Genomic DNA, 18,469 nt, shown 5'->3' with positions numbered 1-18,469 from the left:
TCACTCTCCGCTCCGCCTCCCGCCAGGCCGTGCCCCACCCCCGGCTTCACGTCGCCCCCGCCCCCGCCGCCTGGCGCCCCTCACCACCGAGCGGAGCCGGTGCTCCAGCAGCAGGTCGAGGCTGCTCAAGTAGCAGCTGCGGAGCTCAGCAGCCTGGCTGGCGCTGGGCTCTCCGTGGGCGATGGGTCCCACCGTGTGGATGACATCTGTGGGAGGCGACGAGATCAGACCGGCCGGGGGCTCCGTGCGGTCCTCGGCTTTCCCTCCTGCCGGCCTGGGCCCTGGAGCAGACAGGAAACAAGCCCCCTCCTCCCCAAGTTCTGAGGCTCCCCGGGGAAGGGCCCCACCCAGGTCGGCACACAGGTGTACCCTCGAGCCTCAGTTCACGCTTCCACAGACACAGGCAGGCCCACGCTGAGCCCCTCCCCACATCTGTAGGCAGCCGGCTGAGGCAATGGGGCGTTGCCTCCTTAGCTCTTACCCTCCAAGTCCTGGCCCCTCCCCAGCCTCCACGCACCCCCTCCCGCCACCGGCTTCCTGGGGAAGGCGAGGAGGGGCCAGGTCCTGGCACTTCAGAAGTGCCCCGGAGGAGGCCTCCAGCAATTCTGTGGAGGGTGCACCCCTAACCCCCAGTTACAGCACTCACACAGGCGCCCAGTCTGCGCCCCACCGGGGTGGGGGTGTCGGGGACTCACACTTGGCCGGCAGCCGGTAGCCGCAGGTGATCTTGGCCTTGCCGGTCTCGCAGCTCTGAAGGGTCCTGCACTCGTCGGTGAGGAGGGGTCCGGCGGCCCGGTGGATGCAGCCGTCCACTGCAGGGGACGGGGCAGTGAGCCTTGGGGTTCCCCGCCGCACGCCTGAGCCCGTTTTACAGAGAAGGCCGAGGCCCACAGGCCGAATACTCCCGATCCCCTGGCTGTGCTGGGACTCACAGGGCACCTCGCCCTTCTCCCGCGGCCTCCAGACACTCCCTCACCCCTCCACCCCCTACCCCCACCCCTGGTCCCACACTTGTTTCACGTCTAGGGAAATCGAGGCGGAGACGGGGGCCAAAGCGGGCCCCGGCGGGAGCCGGCGCAGACCGGCCGGCAGGGGGCGCGCCCGGCCCGCCCTGCTCTTTCCTGGGCTCTTGGCAGGGACGCGGGAGGGGTTGGGGTCTCTCCGGGCCGAGGTGGCTCCGGGAGGCAGGGTCCGGGACGGCAGGAACGGCAGCCCGAGCCGGGCTAGGGGTAAGTCCGCCTTCCCGGCTCCGGCCCGGACGCGCCGCGGGGCCCGCTACCAGTCGCCGCCTCCGCGCCAGGAGCCTAGAGTCCCAAGGTCGACCTCTCAAGGCGAGGCCCCTCGGACCCACTTTACAGACGCGGAAACTGAGCCCACCTAGTTACAAGAGGCAGATCCGATCCCGGCCTTGAGCTAGGTCTTCCAGCTCCTTCCCTGCGCCACGCGGGGAAGGTGATCCGGGCCGCGCAGGTGTCTCCGGGAGTGCACCCCAGCTCGTTAACGAGCCGCCTCGTTAGTGCATCCGGCTTAATTGGGAACGGGCCTGCGCTTGTTTATCCGAGGGCGGCTCTGGGGCTTCGCTAGCGACCTTGGGGACCTGGACCCCGATAAACAACTTGGGCGCAGGCCTAAGAGACTCTTCTCCTGTCCGACCTCGCTCTCTCCCGCGGCGCCGAGGGACAGGCGGGGTTTGGCCTTGTCCCTCATTGGCCCCGCCGCACCTTGTTAAGCCCTTTCCGCTCCCAGATCGTCCGCTGCCTCATCTGATAATTAGGCACAGTGACCGCGCCCCCCCGCCCCCCCCCCCACCCCGGCCTCAGGGGAGGCGCTAACATCCTGGCCAGGAGAACATGACCCACCTCTGGCAGGTCCCCAGCTCCGATTGCACCCTAGGCCTGTGTCAGGGGCTTCTTGGACACGGAGCTCAATGCTCTGCGGCAGGAAAGGACTATCATTTCCTCATTTTACAGATGCGCTAACTGAGGCCCTAGCTCCTTCATCACAGCCCCACCCTCAACATCTTGGCACAGGACCAGGGACACCAACTGGACCACCCCCTTTCCTTCTGTTTTCTTTTATGCCCTGTGAGGCCAATTAAACCTAATTTTGCGACTTCACTCAGGGATGGCACCAGGCGATTTCCCAGAGCATCCCAGGAGTGGGGGTGGGCAGGTGGGGTAGAGGAGTTGGGGGGAACCCGGGGAGGGAATCTGGGACTGGGTCCCCCGCCTCCTCCTCTTGGACAGAGATGAGGATGGCGGCACCCAATGAGAGGAGGCAGAGAGTGGGGCCCTGGGCTGTGTGTCCAAGGTGTGGCACAGTGGGTGTACAGCGTCCACGTGCAGTGTGTCTGTCCCGGGTGGGGGTGCCAGGCGACCCACCCAGCACGGTGTGCCACAGCAGGGGCTGTGGAGCTGTGCAGCCTGGGTTCAGATGCCAGCTCTGCCAGTCACATTTGTGTGACCCAGGGCACTTAACCTCTCTGGACCTCGATTGCCCCATCTGTAAAATGGGATAATAGTAGTACCCACCTCATAGGAGTATTGGAAGGATTAAGTTAATTCCTGTAACGTGCTTAAGGCACGAGTGAAGGTGACGCCAGTGTTGGCTATTACTAGGTCAGTGAGACTGTATAGGCGGGTGCCCAACGTGTATACCAGGGAGCGGGGTGGGAAGTAGCGTCCGGGGCGTACGGGGTTAGCACAGGGACCTGCCGGAGCCGGCTCACCTGGGGACCTCCCAGCCCTGCCCCAGTGGTCTCATCCACTTGCCACCTGGTTGCCTGCCATCTCCCCGTGCTGTCCACCCTGCGGGCAACCTTGGCCCACTGTGGGGGCCGTGTGAGAGTGGCGCTCAGCGAAATCTGTGTTTGAGGGACTTATTGTTTCCTGCAGAAGTGGACAGGCCTGCAGCCAAGCCTTTGGGGCTGACCTGGGGGCATGAGGGGGTAGGAGGAGGGAGGAATTGGCGCTGGCAGAGCCCCCAGGCTGAAGTCCCCCGAGCAGCATGCAGAACAGGGCCGGGGCCGTGTGCAGGTACCCAGGGAGCAGTTCTCCCAAAGCAGAGCTGAGGGACAGGCCTGGGGTTCCACCCCTGCTCACCCTTCCCCCCAAGAAGCCAGCGCCCAGACTGGCCCTGGCACTCAGGGTTTCAGCAGCCAGGCCCCCTCCTGCCCCCACTCCCTGTCCATACCGCAGCCTGTGGCTCTCCCATCCCTGAGTGCCAGAGGAGGCCCCCAGCCCAAAGGGCTGCCCCTTCCCATGTCTCCCACCATGACCTGTACCTCCCCTGGCTCTGACCCCCAGGCCCGGTCCCAGCTCTTCCTTGGGCTAAGCTGAGCCCTGGAGACCAGAAGGAGGAGGCTTCCTGGGGTCCCACCCAAAGACAATGTCCTTCCTCCCCACTCCCCACCTGACCCTGGGGCAGCTGGCCCTTGGGTCTGCCTGGTTAGGGGGTGCCCCAGTTCATACCAATTAACCCTCGGTCCCCTCCCTGGTCAGCCACATCCAAAAACCCTCTAAAGCAACTATACTCCAAAAAAAGTTTAAAAAACAAACCCAAAATCCCTCAAAGCTCCAACCTGACCCCCACCTCACTCCGAGTCAGCAGAAAACCTGAGGTCTCTCCTGGGGAGATTGAGCCCACATGGGTGGTAGGGGCTTCCTCAGATGTCCCTCCACTAAGGTCAGGGCTGAACCCTTCCTCTCCTGGACGATGGCCCTAAGGCCACTCTGCCTCCCTCCTCAGCCTCCGCCTCGCTCCTCCACCTTTAAGGTCCTAGGTCTGGCTCCTTAATTTCAGCCTCAACAGCTTCTTTTTTTTTTTTAATAAATTTTTTAAAAATTTACTTATTTTTGTCTGCCTTGGGTCTTTGTTGCTGCACGTGGGCTTTTATCTCTAGTTGCAGCGAGTGGGGGCTACTCTTCGTTGTGGTTCACGGGCTTCTCATTGGGTGGCTTCTCTTATTGCAGAGCATGGGCTCTAGGCCCGTGGCCTTCAGTAGTTGTGGCCCTCGGGCTCAGTAGTTGTGGCTCGCGGGCTCTAGAGCGCAGGCTCAGTAGTTGTGGCACACGGGCTTAGTTGCTCCGTGGCATGTGGGATCTTCCCGGACCAGGGTTTGAACCCATTTCCCCTGCACTGGCAGGCGGATTCTTAACCATTGCGCCACCAGGGAAGTCCCTCAACAGTTCCTTGGTGAGCAAGGCGCTGAGCCATGTACATCCACCGTCTTATTTGGGCCTCACAGCCTGGCTGTGCTATTATTTTTCTTGCTTTAGAGAAGAAGAAATTGAGGCACAGAGAGGGTGAGAGACTTGCCCAAGGTGACACAGCTGGACTGCTCTACTTCCTCCAGGACCATGAAAGGACCTGTCTCTCCGTTCCCATCCTGAGCCTCCCTCCCACCCCGGCTGTCTGTCTACTGTTTGCCCTCCTCACCCAAACACTTTGGGAAGACGTTTTGTCTACGGCTGCTGTCTCCTCACTGCTGGCCCCTGCAGCCTGGCTCCTGTCCCCTCCCCACATCTACATATCCCCCTCCCGACAGAGGGACTGCTTTGGGGACCTTTGGTCTGGACCCTCCTCTTGCACGACTGCTCAGCTGCACCCACAGGCTGACCACTAACTGTCTCCATCCGATCCAGCAAGGCTGCCTTGGGAGACCTGCTCTCCCCGTCCTCCTGCCTCCCTGATCTCTTCTGTCTGGGGGCCCTGTCTGCCCTCTCTCTGTTCCAGCCCTGACTCTCTGCCCCGGTCCAGGCACATCCCCCAGAGAAGCCAGCCGCCCCTGCTTGGAAGCCCACCCCAGCTTCCTGCCATCGGTGTGGCCTCCACAGCCCTGCACTGAGCCCTCAGGAGCATCAACACAGACTCAGCCCCTGCCTCGCAAGTCCAGGGCCGGGAGGGCGCTGGGAGAGGGCAGGGCCTGGAGCCGGGCCCTCCTCGGAGCCCGTGGAGGTGAAGCAGACAGGCTCCCCTGGGGGCCCCTTGCCAAGGTGCTTAGGGTATTCGACAGCTACTTAGAGTGCTGTAATATTCATGAAGGGAAGATTAGATATTTAAATTTATTCAGCAATGAATGCATCTCAGAGGGGGAGCATCCCTCATGCTAAACAAACAAGCAAGCAGGGGCTAATTAATTATTTACAGGAATACAAGGAGACCTGTGGCCTGGGGGAGAGGAGGGCAGCTGTGCCTCTGACAGAGGGCAGGAGACCCTGGCTGGCCCTGGGCCTACCCCTCCAACTCCCCCCCATTCCCCTCCACTGTCCCGTGGGTCTGGCCCCCCGCTCGCCCCCTTCTGGGATTTCTCTTTCCAGAAATCCTGCCCACAAGCTTGCTAGTAGCTTTGGGCCACTTAACCTCTCTGAGCCTCAGAACTGGCCTCAGAAAGTTTGTGGGGAGGACTGAGGTTTGCTGAGAGGTGGCCTGGCGGGGGGCCGGTGGGGGACTAAAGGCCAGAATGATTAAGCAACTCGTCCAGGATCTCACAGTTACAGGAGAGCAGAGGCTTAGAATTGCTTCCCCAGCCTCCATCTCACAGGAACAGGGACAAAAGCTCGTGGAGGCAAAGCCACTCTCAGCCAGGTGGGGGTTGTGAGGCCTTGCCTGGGCAGCCCCCAGCCCTGCCCCGCGGACTCCTGTGGGTCCCCAGGGCAGCGGAGGGAGAGGATGGGCCTGGGCAGTGCCCTCCCAGGGTGCCAAGTCTCAGAGCCTCTGAAAGGAGCTCGCTGGGGCTGTGTGGGCCACGGCTCCTGGTAGCAGAGCAGACCTGGCCCCGAGAGACCCAAGGCCCCCTCCCCCCAGCTCTCCCACCCCTCCGCTGGGTCACTTCACCTCCCTGCACCTCAGTTTCATCTGTACAAGCTCAGTAACAGCACCTCCCTCTGCATTTGGTGTAAGCGTTCAGTGCGAGATGGTACCAAAGGGCCCTGCACGTTATCACACGTCGCCCCATTTTACAGATGGGGAGACCGAGGCACAGCCACGGACTCCGCAGGCAGAAGACTCCTCTTTCCCTCATGGTCTTGGGGTCCCCTTTGCCCAAGGGATGGGACACACTGCCAGGTGGAAATGTCACCCAGAAAGCCCTGGCAGAGAGAGGGCTGGGGAGGCAGAGGGGTGAGCTTGAGGCCCACGGGGCCAGGGGAAGGGTGCACCTCTCGAGCCTGGGAAGGCACCTGGGTCTGGGCCCTCGGGACCACCTCCCGCTTAGACGTCTCACCCTGCAGGCCCCAGGGGCTGGGCACCCGGCCTGAGAACCCTCCCTCTCCAGCCACATTGCTGCAGCCAGCAGCTGCCGCCCATCCCAGCCGCCTGCACAAACGCCGAATGCCAGGACTGAAAGAGGGCAGAAGCCTGAGCCGCTGCACCCCCAGGCCCCTAACCTGCAGAGGGCAGGCCCAGCCACAAAGCCTGGCCAAGTGGCCCAGCCCAGGGCCTCGGGCCCCCTTCTCTCTGGCCCTTCCTACCCTCTTCATCTCTGGCCTCCATTTTCCTCCCAGGCCCAGGCCGAGACTTGGGATCCTCAGCCCCACACCATACCCCATTGCCAGAATGGCCTCGGCCTCTGCCTACACGCTCCTGGCCACTCATTCAGTCAGCACACCCGTGCCAGCCCCGCTCTGTGCTAGCCTTGGGCTCAGCCCACTGTGGGGGGCGGGATGCAGAGCCCACACTCGCCAGGACCCACCCTCAAGGGGCCAAGGCGGGTGGGTGCCCCAGGGAGAAGATGGATGAACGACAGTTCCGCGATGTGATCTGAAATTCATAATGGGGTGAGATCAGCTCCTTAAATGGGGATTTCCAAACATTAGGGCTTCATTACGGACACAACGGCAGCGCCTCATTCATCATGCAAAAATCACTCACGTTATTAAAAATCCCCCTGGCAGCTGCAGGCAGGGGCTTGGAGGCGTCTTGCCCGCTGGGGGCGGGGCACGGGCCCCAGCGCCGGAGCTGGAGTCCTCGCCCTTCTCTCTCCCACCCAGGGAGGGCTGGCTGAGGGGTGGGGGTGGGGAGCACGTTCGGCTCAAGGGACTTGGTGCCTCAGTTCCCTCATCTGCAAAATGGAGATGCTAACGGCACGTGTGTCCCATAGTGCTGTGACGGGGATGAGACTCTGCAGGGAGGGCCCAGCAAGGCCCTGGCAACCAGGCAGGGGGCACTCCATACGCCTGGCAGCTGTTAGCACCTTATCCTTCTCCTCAGCTGGGGCCTTTACTTGGGGGACCATGTCACTCCCCTGCTCACGAGACCTCCCATGGCTCCCACAAGTCCACGAAATAAAATCATCAACGCTGAGCAAGTTGGGGCTCCCTCCAGCCTCCGCCTTAGATGACATCCGGCCTCCGCGTGCCTCCCCCACCATCCTCGACACAGGCATTGGGCAGTGGGGAGGTGGACCCGCCAGGCCCTGGGCGAGGGAGGCGAAGTGCGGCTCTAATATCACCGCGGTGAAACAGCAGAAGGAAACACACTCCAGAGCAAGAGGAGAGGGAAGGGAGCTGGGCAGGCATGGGTGCGGTTCAGGGTTGGGGAGGTGCCTCTGAGGTGGCATCTGAGCAAAGCCCTGAGTGATGAGAAGAAAGGCTTTGGGGAGGTCGGGGAGGAGGGGTCCAGGCAGAGGGCTCAGCAGGGCAACAGGGGGAGAGGTGGGAGGGCAGGGCTGCATCCGCAGGAACCATCGCAGTGGGAAGGTGCCAGTGGGGCAGGAGCGTGGTCTGAGACGGCCCCTGGGGCCCTTTGCTGTGCCCTTGTCCAGGAATGCCCTTCCCCTCTCTGCCGCAGCACGGCCCCCTGCCCCAGACAACTTCTGGCCACACCCGCCCCATGCACCCACCCGCCGCAGCCTGGCACGGAGCCGTGCTCAGGACTGGCTGGTCAGGCCCACACCGCCTGCCCTGGAGAGGGCCACGGGGGCCCCCTGTCTGCCTGCTGTGCTAGGCCCCAGCTAATCGGGGCAGAGCCGGGAAGCAATCACAGATCAGCAGCGCTGGGTGATGGAGATAGTGCCAGGTGGAGGCGCGCGGGATGGCAAGTGAGCTGGGCAGAAGTGGAGGCCCGGATCCTGAGGGTGAGTGAGGAGAGAGCGAGAGGCGGGGAGAGTGCACCTGCCGGAGGAGCCGTGTGGAGGAGCGAGACAGAGATGGAGCGAGAGTCAGACGCAAGAGACAGACCGAGTGGGGGCGAGGGAGACTCAGACGGAGACAGAGAGAGGAAAGAGGGTGCCCCCCCCACCGGACTCGTGGGTCCCTGTGTGGAGAGAGGAGAGGCTGGGCCCCGGGGGGCAGGTTCTGCCTGAGCCATGTGCCTGCATGGTGGGTGGGGGAGGAATGCACACAGATACCTGGGCTGGGGGGAGGCGCCCCTGGGCATGGCCGGGCCACCAACAGGTCCCCACTGAGCACCTACTGTTTTCCAGGAGGTGAAAGACAGACACCCTGTGCGTGCCCCTTAGTGGGGGAGCCTGATGGGGAGCACTTGGTACTTAATCACACAAACAAGAGTCTGATTTTCAAGGGTGACAGAATACTGGTCCAAGAGGAGCAGTGTCTGCTGTGTCCCAGTGACTGCTGTGTCCAAGCACTGAGGACAGTGCCAGGAACGTGGCAGGCCCCTCAGTAAATAGAGCAGTGTGTGGGCGTGTGTGTGTGTGTGTGTGTATGTTGGGGGGCTGCTGGTGGGAGGGGCTGCCCTGACATGGAGATAACTAGGTGGGACCAGGAGAGGGCTATGCCGGCAGCGAGCCACCTCTGGTTTCTCCCTGGTGTGAGATGCCTGGGACCCTGTAGTGTAAGGGACACACACATGGACTTGCAGTGTGGGCATAGGGAGGAGGGCGTGCAGAGCCGATAAGCAGGAGGGCAGGGTGGCTGCGCCCTCACAGGCCTGCAGGTTTGGGTGGGCCCGCTGACCTCCGGAAGGGAGGGTCCTTGGCAGTGGCTGTGTGTGGACGGGGCTCCATCCTGCCCTGCCCCTGCCAGGGACCTGCCTGACCCCAGCCGCCCACCCCTCGGGCTGGCCCTCGGGGCTCTGGACAGGCGGGAGCAGAGATGGCCGCTGCAAGCAGAGGAAGGCGGCCCTGAATTAATCTGTCACTAAAGCTTGGCCGTGGCAGGCGCAGTCATGATTTAGATGAATAATTGAAACGCTCTGATACATTTATTATCCCTTTAGTGCGAAAGTGGCAGAGAAAGACGAGGGGTAATTGAAAAAGAGTGCGCGAATCTCCACCAGAAGGCTGGCTCCTTATCGCCGAGTAAACATTTCAGTCCCAACAAACAGGAGAGACACGCGTCAGGGCCCCGTCGATTCCCAGCCTGATTTAGGGCCCGCCTCCCTTCCTACCATACAATAGGAGAGTGTTTGTTCCCAAACATTTTTTATCGAGCCAGTAAAAGGCTCTCCAGGAAGGAGGCGGGAGCAGGAGTGGGCCTGGCAGTCCCCAGGCCTGAGGGTCTGGCTAGGTAGCTGCCCCAGTCCTGTCAGGTCTCCCCAGTGCAGACACTGGGCTCTCTACCTGGTGGGCCTCTCCATCCCTCTGTACCCGACGAACTCCTATGCAGTCTTCGGGGCCCAAGTCAAATGCCCCCTCTGTTGGGAAGACTTCTACCAAAATGGATCTCTTTGAGGGCAGGGTCAAGTCCTGAGTCCCAGGGTTTGACACAGGTGTCCTCCCTGGCTCCATATACACACACACTCAGAAAGAGTGCTGGGAAGGAATGGGGAGTGGGGGGCCTTCACTGTGTTATCAGACCACCTACCTAGGCCTCAGGGCCTGGTGGGTGCCCAACCCCAGTGAGGCAGGCCCAGGGGCCCTGGACCCTTTGGGTTAAGTCCTTTTGGCCCCAGCGGCCCCTGGGGGTTCCCACTGAAGTTTAGGGTGACAGAAGACTCCCCTACATACTTGCTGTAAACACTGTGGTTCCCTGCACCAAAGCCCTGCAGGCCAGCCTCAGCCCCCCCTTTAAGAGCTCCTTTCTGAACTGATAGCTGCCCTCCTCCAACAGGATTGTATGAGAACCCCGGGGCAGGCTGTTAGTCCCCAGCTCCTAGGGCACACCCAGCACACAGGGGTACAACTAACCACCCCATAAAGGCTGATCTAGGGGCTTGGAATCCCCTGAACCCTGTTCCTGGGGAGAGTATGTTCTAGTGGGGAGAAAGGCAGTAAAAATAAGCATGAAACACAAGCATGTTGAAAGGGCGTCCATGCTCCGGGGACAGGCACAGGGCAGGGTAGAGGATCAGCACGGAGGGCCGGGCTGGCTGGGGGAGTTTTCAACAGAGTGGCCAGGGCAGGCTGAACGGGACCAGTGCTTGTTAAAGGCATGGGTGGTTGCTGGATAGGTAAATGGGTGGTGATGGGAAGTTGGGGGTGGGTAGAGGCCTGAACCCCTGCAGGGCTGGACTTGGGAGAAGAGGGCACCTGGGAGGACCAGGGTCTGTCCGGGCAGAGTTAGATGGGGACCCAGACCCCCCAGTCCCAGGCTGCCCCTGCCTGTGTCCTCCCTCCTGGCAGGTCAGGGCGTTAAGGCTGGATGGACCAGGGGGCGGTAGAGGGTACAGGTGGCAGATGTGAGAGCAGAGGACATCCCGGGGGCCCAGCGCCTGTCTCCATTCCCATCCCAGGTGGGCGCCGGGCCCCCACAAGCCCCAGCCTCTCCCTGTCCCCTGTCCCCTCCCTGCCACCTCCGCCTTGTTCCAATCATATTAGCAGAGTGACAGCCCCCGTGAGCACTGGCGGCGGCTCCATAAATCTCAGCTGGCATTAAAAGGCTGGACTCCGGGCCCACTTCCTCCTGGGTCCTGGCCCACCCCATCCATCTCTGCGTCGGTCAGGCTGCACTTGGGGCCTGCTCCAGCCTCCTCTCACCCTCAGTGCTGCAGGAAAGGGAGCTAGAGGGACGCCACTGGGCCTCCCCCCTCAATCTGGCCAGAGCAGCTGTCCTTTGACCTCCCAGAGTGAGGTCACCAGGCCATCTATGAGCCACTCCCTGCCCTGCCTGAAGCCTCAGTGGCTCCCATTGCCCTCATCAGCAAGTCCTTTGCTTGACATGTAAGGCCGTCCCTGCCTTTACCTGTAGTTCATTCATTCATTTATCAACCATTTATTGAGCACCGACTGTATGCACCAGCCCCAGTCCTAAGTGCTGGAGACACAGTCATGCCTTCTGGAGCTATCGTTCTCAGTGGGGAGACAGACAATAAACAATGAACATAATCAACAAGTAAATTACATAGCACATTAGGAGAGAGGTGCTTGGAGGAAAATAAAAACTAGATTAGCGTGAGAGGCCTGGGGAGGTGGGGCAGGGGCAGGGAGCTGCAATTTCCAGGGGTCAGAGTGGGCCTCACCGCGTAGATGGCACGCAAGTAAACACTTGTAGGAGGTGAAGGGAGCAGCCACACGGCTCTCTGCGGAAGAGCATTCGGGGCAGAGGGAAGAGCCAGTGCAAAGGCCCTGAGGCAGGAGCGGGCCAGGTCTGTTCCAGGAACTGCAGGGAGGTCAGTGTGGCTGACACAGAGTGGAGAGGGCCAGGCAGTCTGACAGGTGCCTGGAGACCCCGTGGGCAGTAGGAAGGAGGTGAGGTGAGAGCCCTGGCAGAATTTTGAGCAGAAGAAGGGTGATGACCTGACTTAGGACTTATAAGTCCCACACCTTTCTGTGATCCTTTGTCTTCCTAACTGAACGGCTGAAAATCCAGCTCCTCACGTGGTCTCTGAGGCCCCTGAGTCCTCTCCCATCTCCCCTCCTCCTGGCTGGGCTCCGACCACTCCAGTCCTCGGAGTCTCCCCGAATGCCCCACGCTCTCCCTCACTCCAGGCTTCACCTGTGCTGTTCCCTCTGCCCAGCACACCCTTCCCACTGCTCTTCACCGGCTGCCTTCTACCCATCCCTTGGGTCCCAGTGGAGGCGCCAGCTCCTGCAGGAGCCTCCCTGGTCCCCAAGCCTGGCCACTGAGCCTGTACTCCTCACTCCGCCCGCAGCCCCCCTATTGCACAGACCACCCTGTGTCGTGGCGGTGCTCAGGCTCCTCTGGTGCCCGGCAGATGTGTCCAGGCACTTGGCTCAGAAGAGGGTCCTAGACCCCCAGTCCCCAGTGAATCCACCTCGTTCTGTGAGGCCGCCAGGGTAGCTGTGACCTCCACAGGGAAGCTGGAGGAGAAGCAGGGGAGGGAGGGAGGGAGGGAGGGAAAGCATCTCTAAACACAAACAGGCTCCCCGCACCCCCCCATCCCGCATCCTGGCCGGTCATCAACAGCTCTTAACGCCGCTCTTATTTATTCCTGACCTTCGAGGCCCCTTTTATTTTTCCCCTTTTAAAACCTGGCCTGGGCCCCGCCACCACTGCCGTGAGCACACCCTGGGATTTATCCGACGGCGCATTAACCCCTGACCCTAGCTCACCAATCGTACTGCTGCCTGCACAGACAGCGGGCCGCCCCGCCAGCCGGGGGGTGAGGGGCTGGGGCCGAGCGGCTGGTGTGGCCAGCCCGTGCCGGGCTGGCCGGGCACCGGGGCCATAGGGACTGTCGCCCCGCCCTTCCGTGCCGGCACCTGCTGACCTTGCCCTGCGTCCTTGGGGGCCGGGCCCACGCTGACTTCCAACGCCCTGCCCACCTGGCCCGCCGGAACCCCTGCTTCCTGGTGGTCTTTGACAACAGTGAACACACACGCATTCTCGTGGGCTTAACTGTTGGCGGAGCTCCCCCTGACTCGATAAGAACTTGTCCTGGCGGCAGAGCCGCCCTGCGAGGTTGCAGGGCAGAGCAGAGACGCTAATTTTGCCCTCGCAGGTGGCGAAACTGAGGCCAAAGGGGCACAGGGCTGGCCGAGGGCCCGTGGGCGTCAGGGGCGGGGCTGGGCTTTCCCCACCACACCTGTGCCCCGGCCCCACAACGACCCGGTCCCAGGCCCAGGCCCAGGCCCAGTCCCTTTGAAACCTCAGGGGGCCCTCCAGCCCCCAGTTACAGACCAGGAGGCTTCTGCTCAGAGGGTGGGGACCTACCCCAGTCACCCAGTGCTGAAGCAGCCGGGCCTGCCAGCCAGGTGTCCGGCTTCATCCACAGTGAGGACGAGGCCGGGCAAGGCCGATGGGGTGGGAGGCGGTAAAGAAGGGCAGAGATGGAGAAATGGGAACGGCGCACCATGGGGACGAGGGGAACGCTGCGGGGAAGGCGCGTGGCAGCCAGCTGGGCTCCGCGGGTGAAGGGGCCAGGAGGAGAGAAGCAGACCCCCAGACAACCCCCAGGCCGCAGGAAGGATGTACTCACCACCGCCGCCTCCGAGCAGGGAGCTGTTGGCTGCAAGAGAGAAAGACGAAGGCGGTCAGTCGGGGAGAGGTTGGTGGGGCACGCAGCTGCGCGGAGGGGGCGACGGGGGGCTGCCAGCCAGGCCCGAGGGCCAGCCCGGGTCCCTGGGCACAGGGTCCCTGGGCACAGGGTCCCTGAAGCAGGGACAGACAACCAGGAGGCGGAAGGGGCGGGACTTCCTCTTCCGCTGAGGCTCCCAATGGGCCTGGGGTTGGTACTGCGGTGGGATCGGGAGGCACCAGGGTCGGGTCCGCTCACCCCGGAAGCAGCTGCACGTGAGATCTAGAGTGGCAGACGACCCCTGGCCGCACGTATCCTTCATTCACTCGTTCTTTCTTCCTTTTTTTTTTTTTTCGGCTGCATGGTGCAGCGTGCGGGATCTAAGTTCCCCGACCAGGGATCGAACCCGCATCCCCTGCATTGGGAGCACTGAGTCTTAACCACTGGACTGCCAGGGAAGTCCCTCACTCATTCTTTCTTCCCACTGGGTCTCCCGAGCCCCTCTGTGCCAGGCCCGGTGCAGAGACGTGGAGCTCACAGACTGTGGGAGACACAGCTGCAGCCACTAGGAGCAAACGGCATCGCTGCGGCCATGGAAAGTGCCCCCGGGGGATGAGGATTATGAACCAGGGCTGGGAGCCTCGTGGACGACAGCACTCATGTGCGAGGTCAGGACCCCACCCAGGGCAGCGCAGGAAGGGCCCAGGGCACTGGGACTGGAACCGGACTGGGACAGATGGGTGACTTGTGAAGGTCAAGGAAGAGAGAGGGCTCCTCAGCTGCACCGGCCCCTGGTGCCCCGCACCCTCGACCAGAGCTGGACCACCAGCTGCCGCGGCTGCCCCGTCCGTCTCGCTCTGCCTGGCCAGCTGCCCTCTCCAGCCCCCTCACGGGGCTGACGCAGGGGCAAAGTGAGGCTGGCAGCCTCTCCATCAGAATGTGAGGGCCGTGCGGGTCAGCGCCCCCTCCCAGCCTGGGCTCCAGCTTCCGGCCACACAGCTGCCTCGTGTGAAGCACTGATGCTAATGAGTGCAAGTGATGGGCGAGACAGGGCAGGTGCGTTCCCCAGGCCCAGGTGTCGCCCGGTGGGGAGATGGGTCAACTGTGCCTCAGCCCCTCTGGCCCCAGGGGTCCTGGCTCCCAGGCAGGGCCTTCAGCTCCGACACCGCTGTGGCATCCCTCCTTGCCTTCCCAGGTCCTGTTGCAGCCCCTCTGTAAGAGGGGGACACGGAAAAGAGCCCAGGCCGGGAATGGGGGCCATTTCCAAGCTGGCCCGGCCGTGGGCCCCGGGGTGCTCTGCGGAAGCTGTGGACGCTGCTAAGCGGTGTCAGGTGGCTCTGAGTGGCTGGTCTCCCAGAGCTGACAGCTCTTCGCTTGGGGAATAATTAATTCCACAGCCCGAAAACCCAGGGCTGCAAGTTGCCACGTTCCTTGCAAGATTAATACAAGCAGCTAATTAAGATGGAGAGGCGAGGAGCGGCTAGGCGCTCCCAGAGCAGTGCTGGGGGGCCGCGGGGAATGTGGGCGGAGGCGGGCTGAGCAGGCAGGGGAGGCAGCCAGCGCTGGAGCCCCGGGGGAGAGCGCGAGCAGGAGGTGGACCACGCAGGACACCCAGCAGACGTGGCAGGCCGCTGGGGGCTGGGCACGTCGCCAATGACCGAGCGAGGCTGTTTGCCGGGCACAGGCTGACCCCATTTACTGTCATAACAAAGCCACAAGGGCAGTGCCATCGCTCCCACTTTACAGGTAAGGAAACCAAAGCTCAGAGGTTGAGCTGCGTGGCAGCAGGATTGGAACGGGGTCTGTCTGACTCCATCCCCTCGGATGCACTCTTGACCCTCCTCCCACGCCAGCAGGTTGGCTGCAAAGACGAGGGGTCGGCCGTCTGGAGAGCTCTGCCCTGGAGCCAGCACGGGAGACCCAGGCATCTTAGGTCGTTGCGGGTCCAGCTCCCGGCCCCCTTGGCTCCCACAGCAGTCCTGGCGGCTGTCGGAAGCTGCCCTCCACGGCCCTTCCCTGCCTCCCCCCATCACCTCTTTCTCTTAATTAACACCGGCCGCAAATGAGCCGGCTCCCGCTGGTGGAGAGCTCAGTGTCAAACGCGCTGGCAGCGAGCCTCAAAGGGGCGGGAGGGGAGGGGCTCCGACCTGCTGTTTTGCAGGTCCCTTTGGAAGGAGATGCCAACGGCCACCTGCCCTGCACCCCCTAAACCCCACCGAGTGTGGCCCTGCCCGGGTGAGGGGACTGGGGTGGATTGGCCCGATGTCTCATCCAGGGGCTGAGGAGGGAGGTGAGCCTGGGGCAGAGGCTGAGCTGGGGGAAGGGGGGACCAGGTAACCAGGTGGCATTACCTGCCACAGGTGGGAGAGGGAGGTGTGGCCCAGCACTGGGGGCTCAGACTCAAGCTGCACGGAGGACCTGGTCACCAGCCTGTCCCCAAGTTCAGCAGGTATCCCAGGAGGCCGGTCTGCAGTGTCCCCTTCCCCGAGTCCACCATGCCCAGCAGCCCCCTGGTGGGGCTCAGGGGGAAGGGCTGCAATCTGGTGGTCTAGAGCCTGTTCTCCTGCTCCTCTTTCCCTTAGGCCCCTGTCTGGCCCTCTCCCCAGGGGCCTGGACACCTGGTCACATGGTGCCCCCATAGGGCTGCCCGAGGCACTCACAGTTGAGAGGATGGCCTGGAGGCTTGGGGGGAACACGGAAAATGGGGAGCAGTACCAAAGATACCACAGGCGGTCCCCTGGGTGTACCGCCCAGCCTCCCATCCAAAGCAGGGCAGTTTCAGGCCTTCCTGCTCCCCAGCCCAGGCTGGCCCTTCCCACCTCACCTCACCCGCACGCTCCTCCCCTTTCTGCCCCCGCCGCCCCCATGCTCCCCTCAGTTTGGTTTGAGGCTCTAAATCACAACTGGTCATTAGTCCATTTTTCCAATGAGGAAACTGAGGCTCACGGCGTGACTGGTGAGGGGAGGAAAGGGGTTTGAACCAGGATGGCTGGTTGTCACACCCATTTTCTTTTTTTTTTTTTTTTTTTTTTTTTGTGGTACGCGGGCCTCTCACTGTTGTGGCCTCTCCCGTTGCGGAGCACAGGGTCCGGACGCGCAGGTTCAGCGGCCATGGCTCACGGGCCCAGCCGCTCCGCGGCATGTGGGATCTTCCCGGACCGGGGCACGAACCCGTGTCCCCTGCATCGGCAGGCGGACTCTCAACCACTGCGCCACCAGGGAAGCCCCACACCCATTTTCTTAACCCCTGCACCCTCCCTCTGTCGGAAAGGGCCTCCTTGCTGAGGCGGGGTGATGGGCAAGCAAGACGTGAACTATCACTGGACCTCAGGTCCAAACCAGAGTCTGTAACACAGCCCCACCCAAAGGACCCAAACCTGCCCCAGCGAAGCAGGGTCATCAAGCTTGTGAGGGGGGACCCATGCCTGGCCCTAGGGTTTGAGCGGGGCTTGAGGCTTGTTCTGGCTTTGTGGCGGGCATAGGCTCCTGGGCCAGAGTGTGCACCTCCGGGGCTGTGAGATGCCTGGTCCGACGCCTGCCATCCGAGTTGGCTTGTCGGCCCCCATGCAGGGCAAGGTGGTCCAGCCCTGCCGCGGCCCCTGCCCATGGACGTGCCTGTGCCGTGCTCTGTTGGACACGATTAACTGGCTAGGAGCCTCAGTGCTGCGCCTGCGACCTTGGGGTGGAAATGAGGTGCACCCCAGTCACTGCCAAATCCTCTGTCCGCTGACAGCGGCCCACCAGGCCAGGGGCTGGGGCTGGGGTGTGCTGGGGGCATCGCTCCCCGCCTCTCACACACTCTGCCAGCCCTTCCCTGCCCCCGCACTGCTGCTCATGCAGTGCAGTCCCCCGACCCCCATTTCTCCTTTGCCTACTCCGCACCTTTTCAGGCCTGGGGCACCTAGGGGGGGAAGCCCCTCCCCCGACTCCCAGCACCTGTTGTCCTGTGGGTGGGGGAGAGCCGCTTCCCAGTTTGTGCCCCAGCTCCCGGCCCAGTTCAGGGGCTGGAATGTGGCCACTGCCTGGTGAAAGGGAGAGGGCCAGACCCGGAGTGCTTGGCCACTGTCACTTCAGGGGACCCAGTGGCCCCTCTGTCACTCCCTGCACAAAACATTTTAATTGGGGACTCCCCTGGTGGCGCAGTGGTTAAGAATCCGCCTGCCAATGCAGGGGACATGGGTTCGAGCCCTGGTCCGGGAAGATCCCACACGCCACGGAGCAACTAAGCCTGTGCACCATAACTACTGAGCCCACATGCCACAACTACTGAAGCCCATACACCCTAGAGCCCGTGCTCTGCAACAAGAGAAGCCACCACAATGAAAAGCCCGTGCACTGCAATGAAGACCCAACGCAGCCAAAAATAAATAAATAAATAAAGATAAATAAGTACTAGGGGGACTTCCCTGGTGGTGCAGTGGATAAGAACCCGCCTGCCAATGCAGGGGACACGGGTTCAAGCCCTGGTCCAGGAAGATCCCACATGCTGTGGAGCAACTAAGCCCCTGCACCACAACTACTGAGCCTGCTCTCTGGAGCCCACCAGCCACAACTACTGAGCCCACCTGCTACAACTACTGAAGCCCGCGTGCCTAAAGCCCATGCTCTGCAACAAGAGAAGCCACTGCAATGAGAAGCCCGCGCACTGCAATGAAGAGTAGCCCTGCTAACTGCAACTAGAGAAAGCCCGCGTGCAGCAATGAAGACCCAACGCAGCCAAAACTAAATGAATAAATTAAAAAACAATTTGTTTAAAAAAAATAAGTACTAGGGATGTAATAGACAACATGATAAAAAAAAAACATTTTACTTGGGTGCCAACTGTGTGCCAGGGGCCACCAAGGGTACCCAAGTTGAGTCGAGGAGAGTGTGTAAATGTCCAGGTGAGGAAGGTACCAGAGCTGGAGCAGCCTGGAGTCTGGGGGCTTCACAGAGCAGGTGGCAGCACACCTTGGAGGGAAGGAAGGACATGCAGGGAAATAAGTCTGAGCGTTTCCCTGGTCGGGGGACCACAGGGGTGCCTATGCTGGGGAAGGACAAGGTCAGCTTTGCCTGACTCTCCACAGGCCCAGGGAGGATCAAAGGGGCCAGAATGTGGTTGGACCAGGGCAGCAGCAGAACAGGGATGGAGGGAGGGGGAGGCGAGGGGAGA

General features: G+C 62.1%; 1 protein-coding gene across 1 annotated transcript in view; it reads right to left on the bottom strand.

Moving 5' to 3' along the window:
- Window positions 1-18,469, bottom strand: part of MACROD1 (mono-ADP ribosylhydrolase 1) — a 151,292-nt gene that overhangs the window by 1,041 nt on the left and 131,782 nt on the right. Inside the window, exons 7-9 of the mRNA XM_024748517.1 lie at window positions 13,279-13,308; window positions 696-812; window positions 84-206 (exon numbers count right to left, since the gene is read on the bottom strand). Of these exons, the coding sequence (XP_024604285.1) occupies window positions 84-206; window positions 696-812; window positions 13,279-13,308 (270 nt within the window). The remainder of the gene's footprint in view (window positions 1-83; window positions 207-695; window positions 813-13,278; window positions 13,309-18,469) is intronic.

This window comes from Neophocaena asiaeorientalis, unplaced genomic scaffold (genome assembly GCF_003031525.2).
Source record: "Neophocaena asiaeorientalis asiaeorientalis breed wild unplaced genomic scaffold, Neophocaena_asiaeorientalis_V1.1 scaffold43, whole genome shotgun sequence".
In the NCBI taxonomy this organism is placed as follows: domain Eukaryota; kingdom Metazoa; phylum Chordata; class Mammalia; order Artiodactyla; family Phocoenidae; genus Neophocaena; species Neophocaena asiaeorientalis.
The sequence above is the reverse complement of the archived record's forward strand: the minus strand, read 5'-3'. Positions and strand labels throughout refer to the sequence as shown.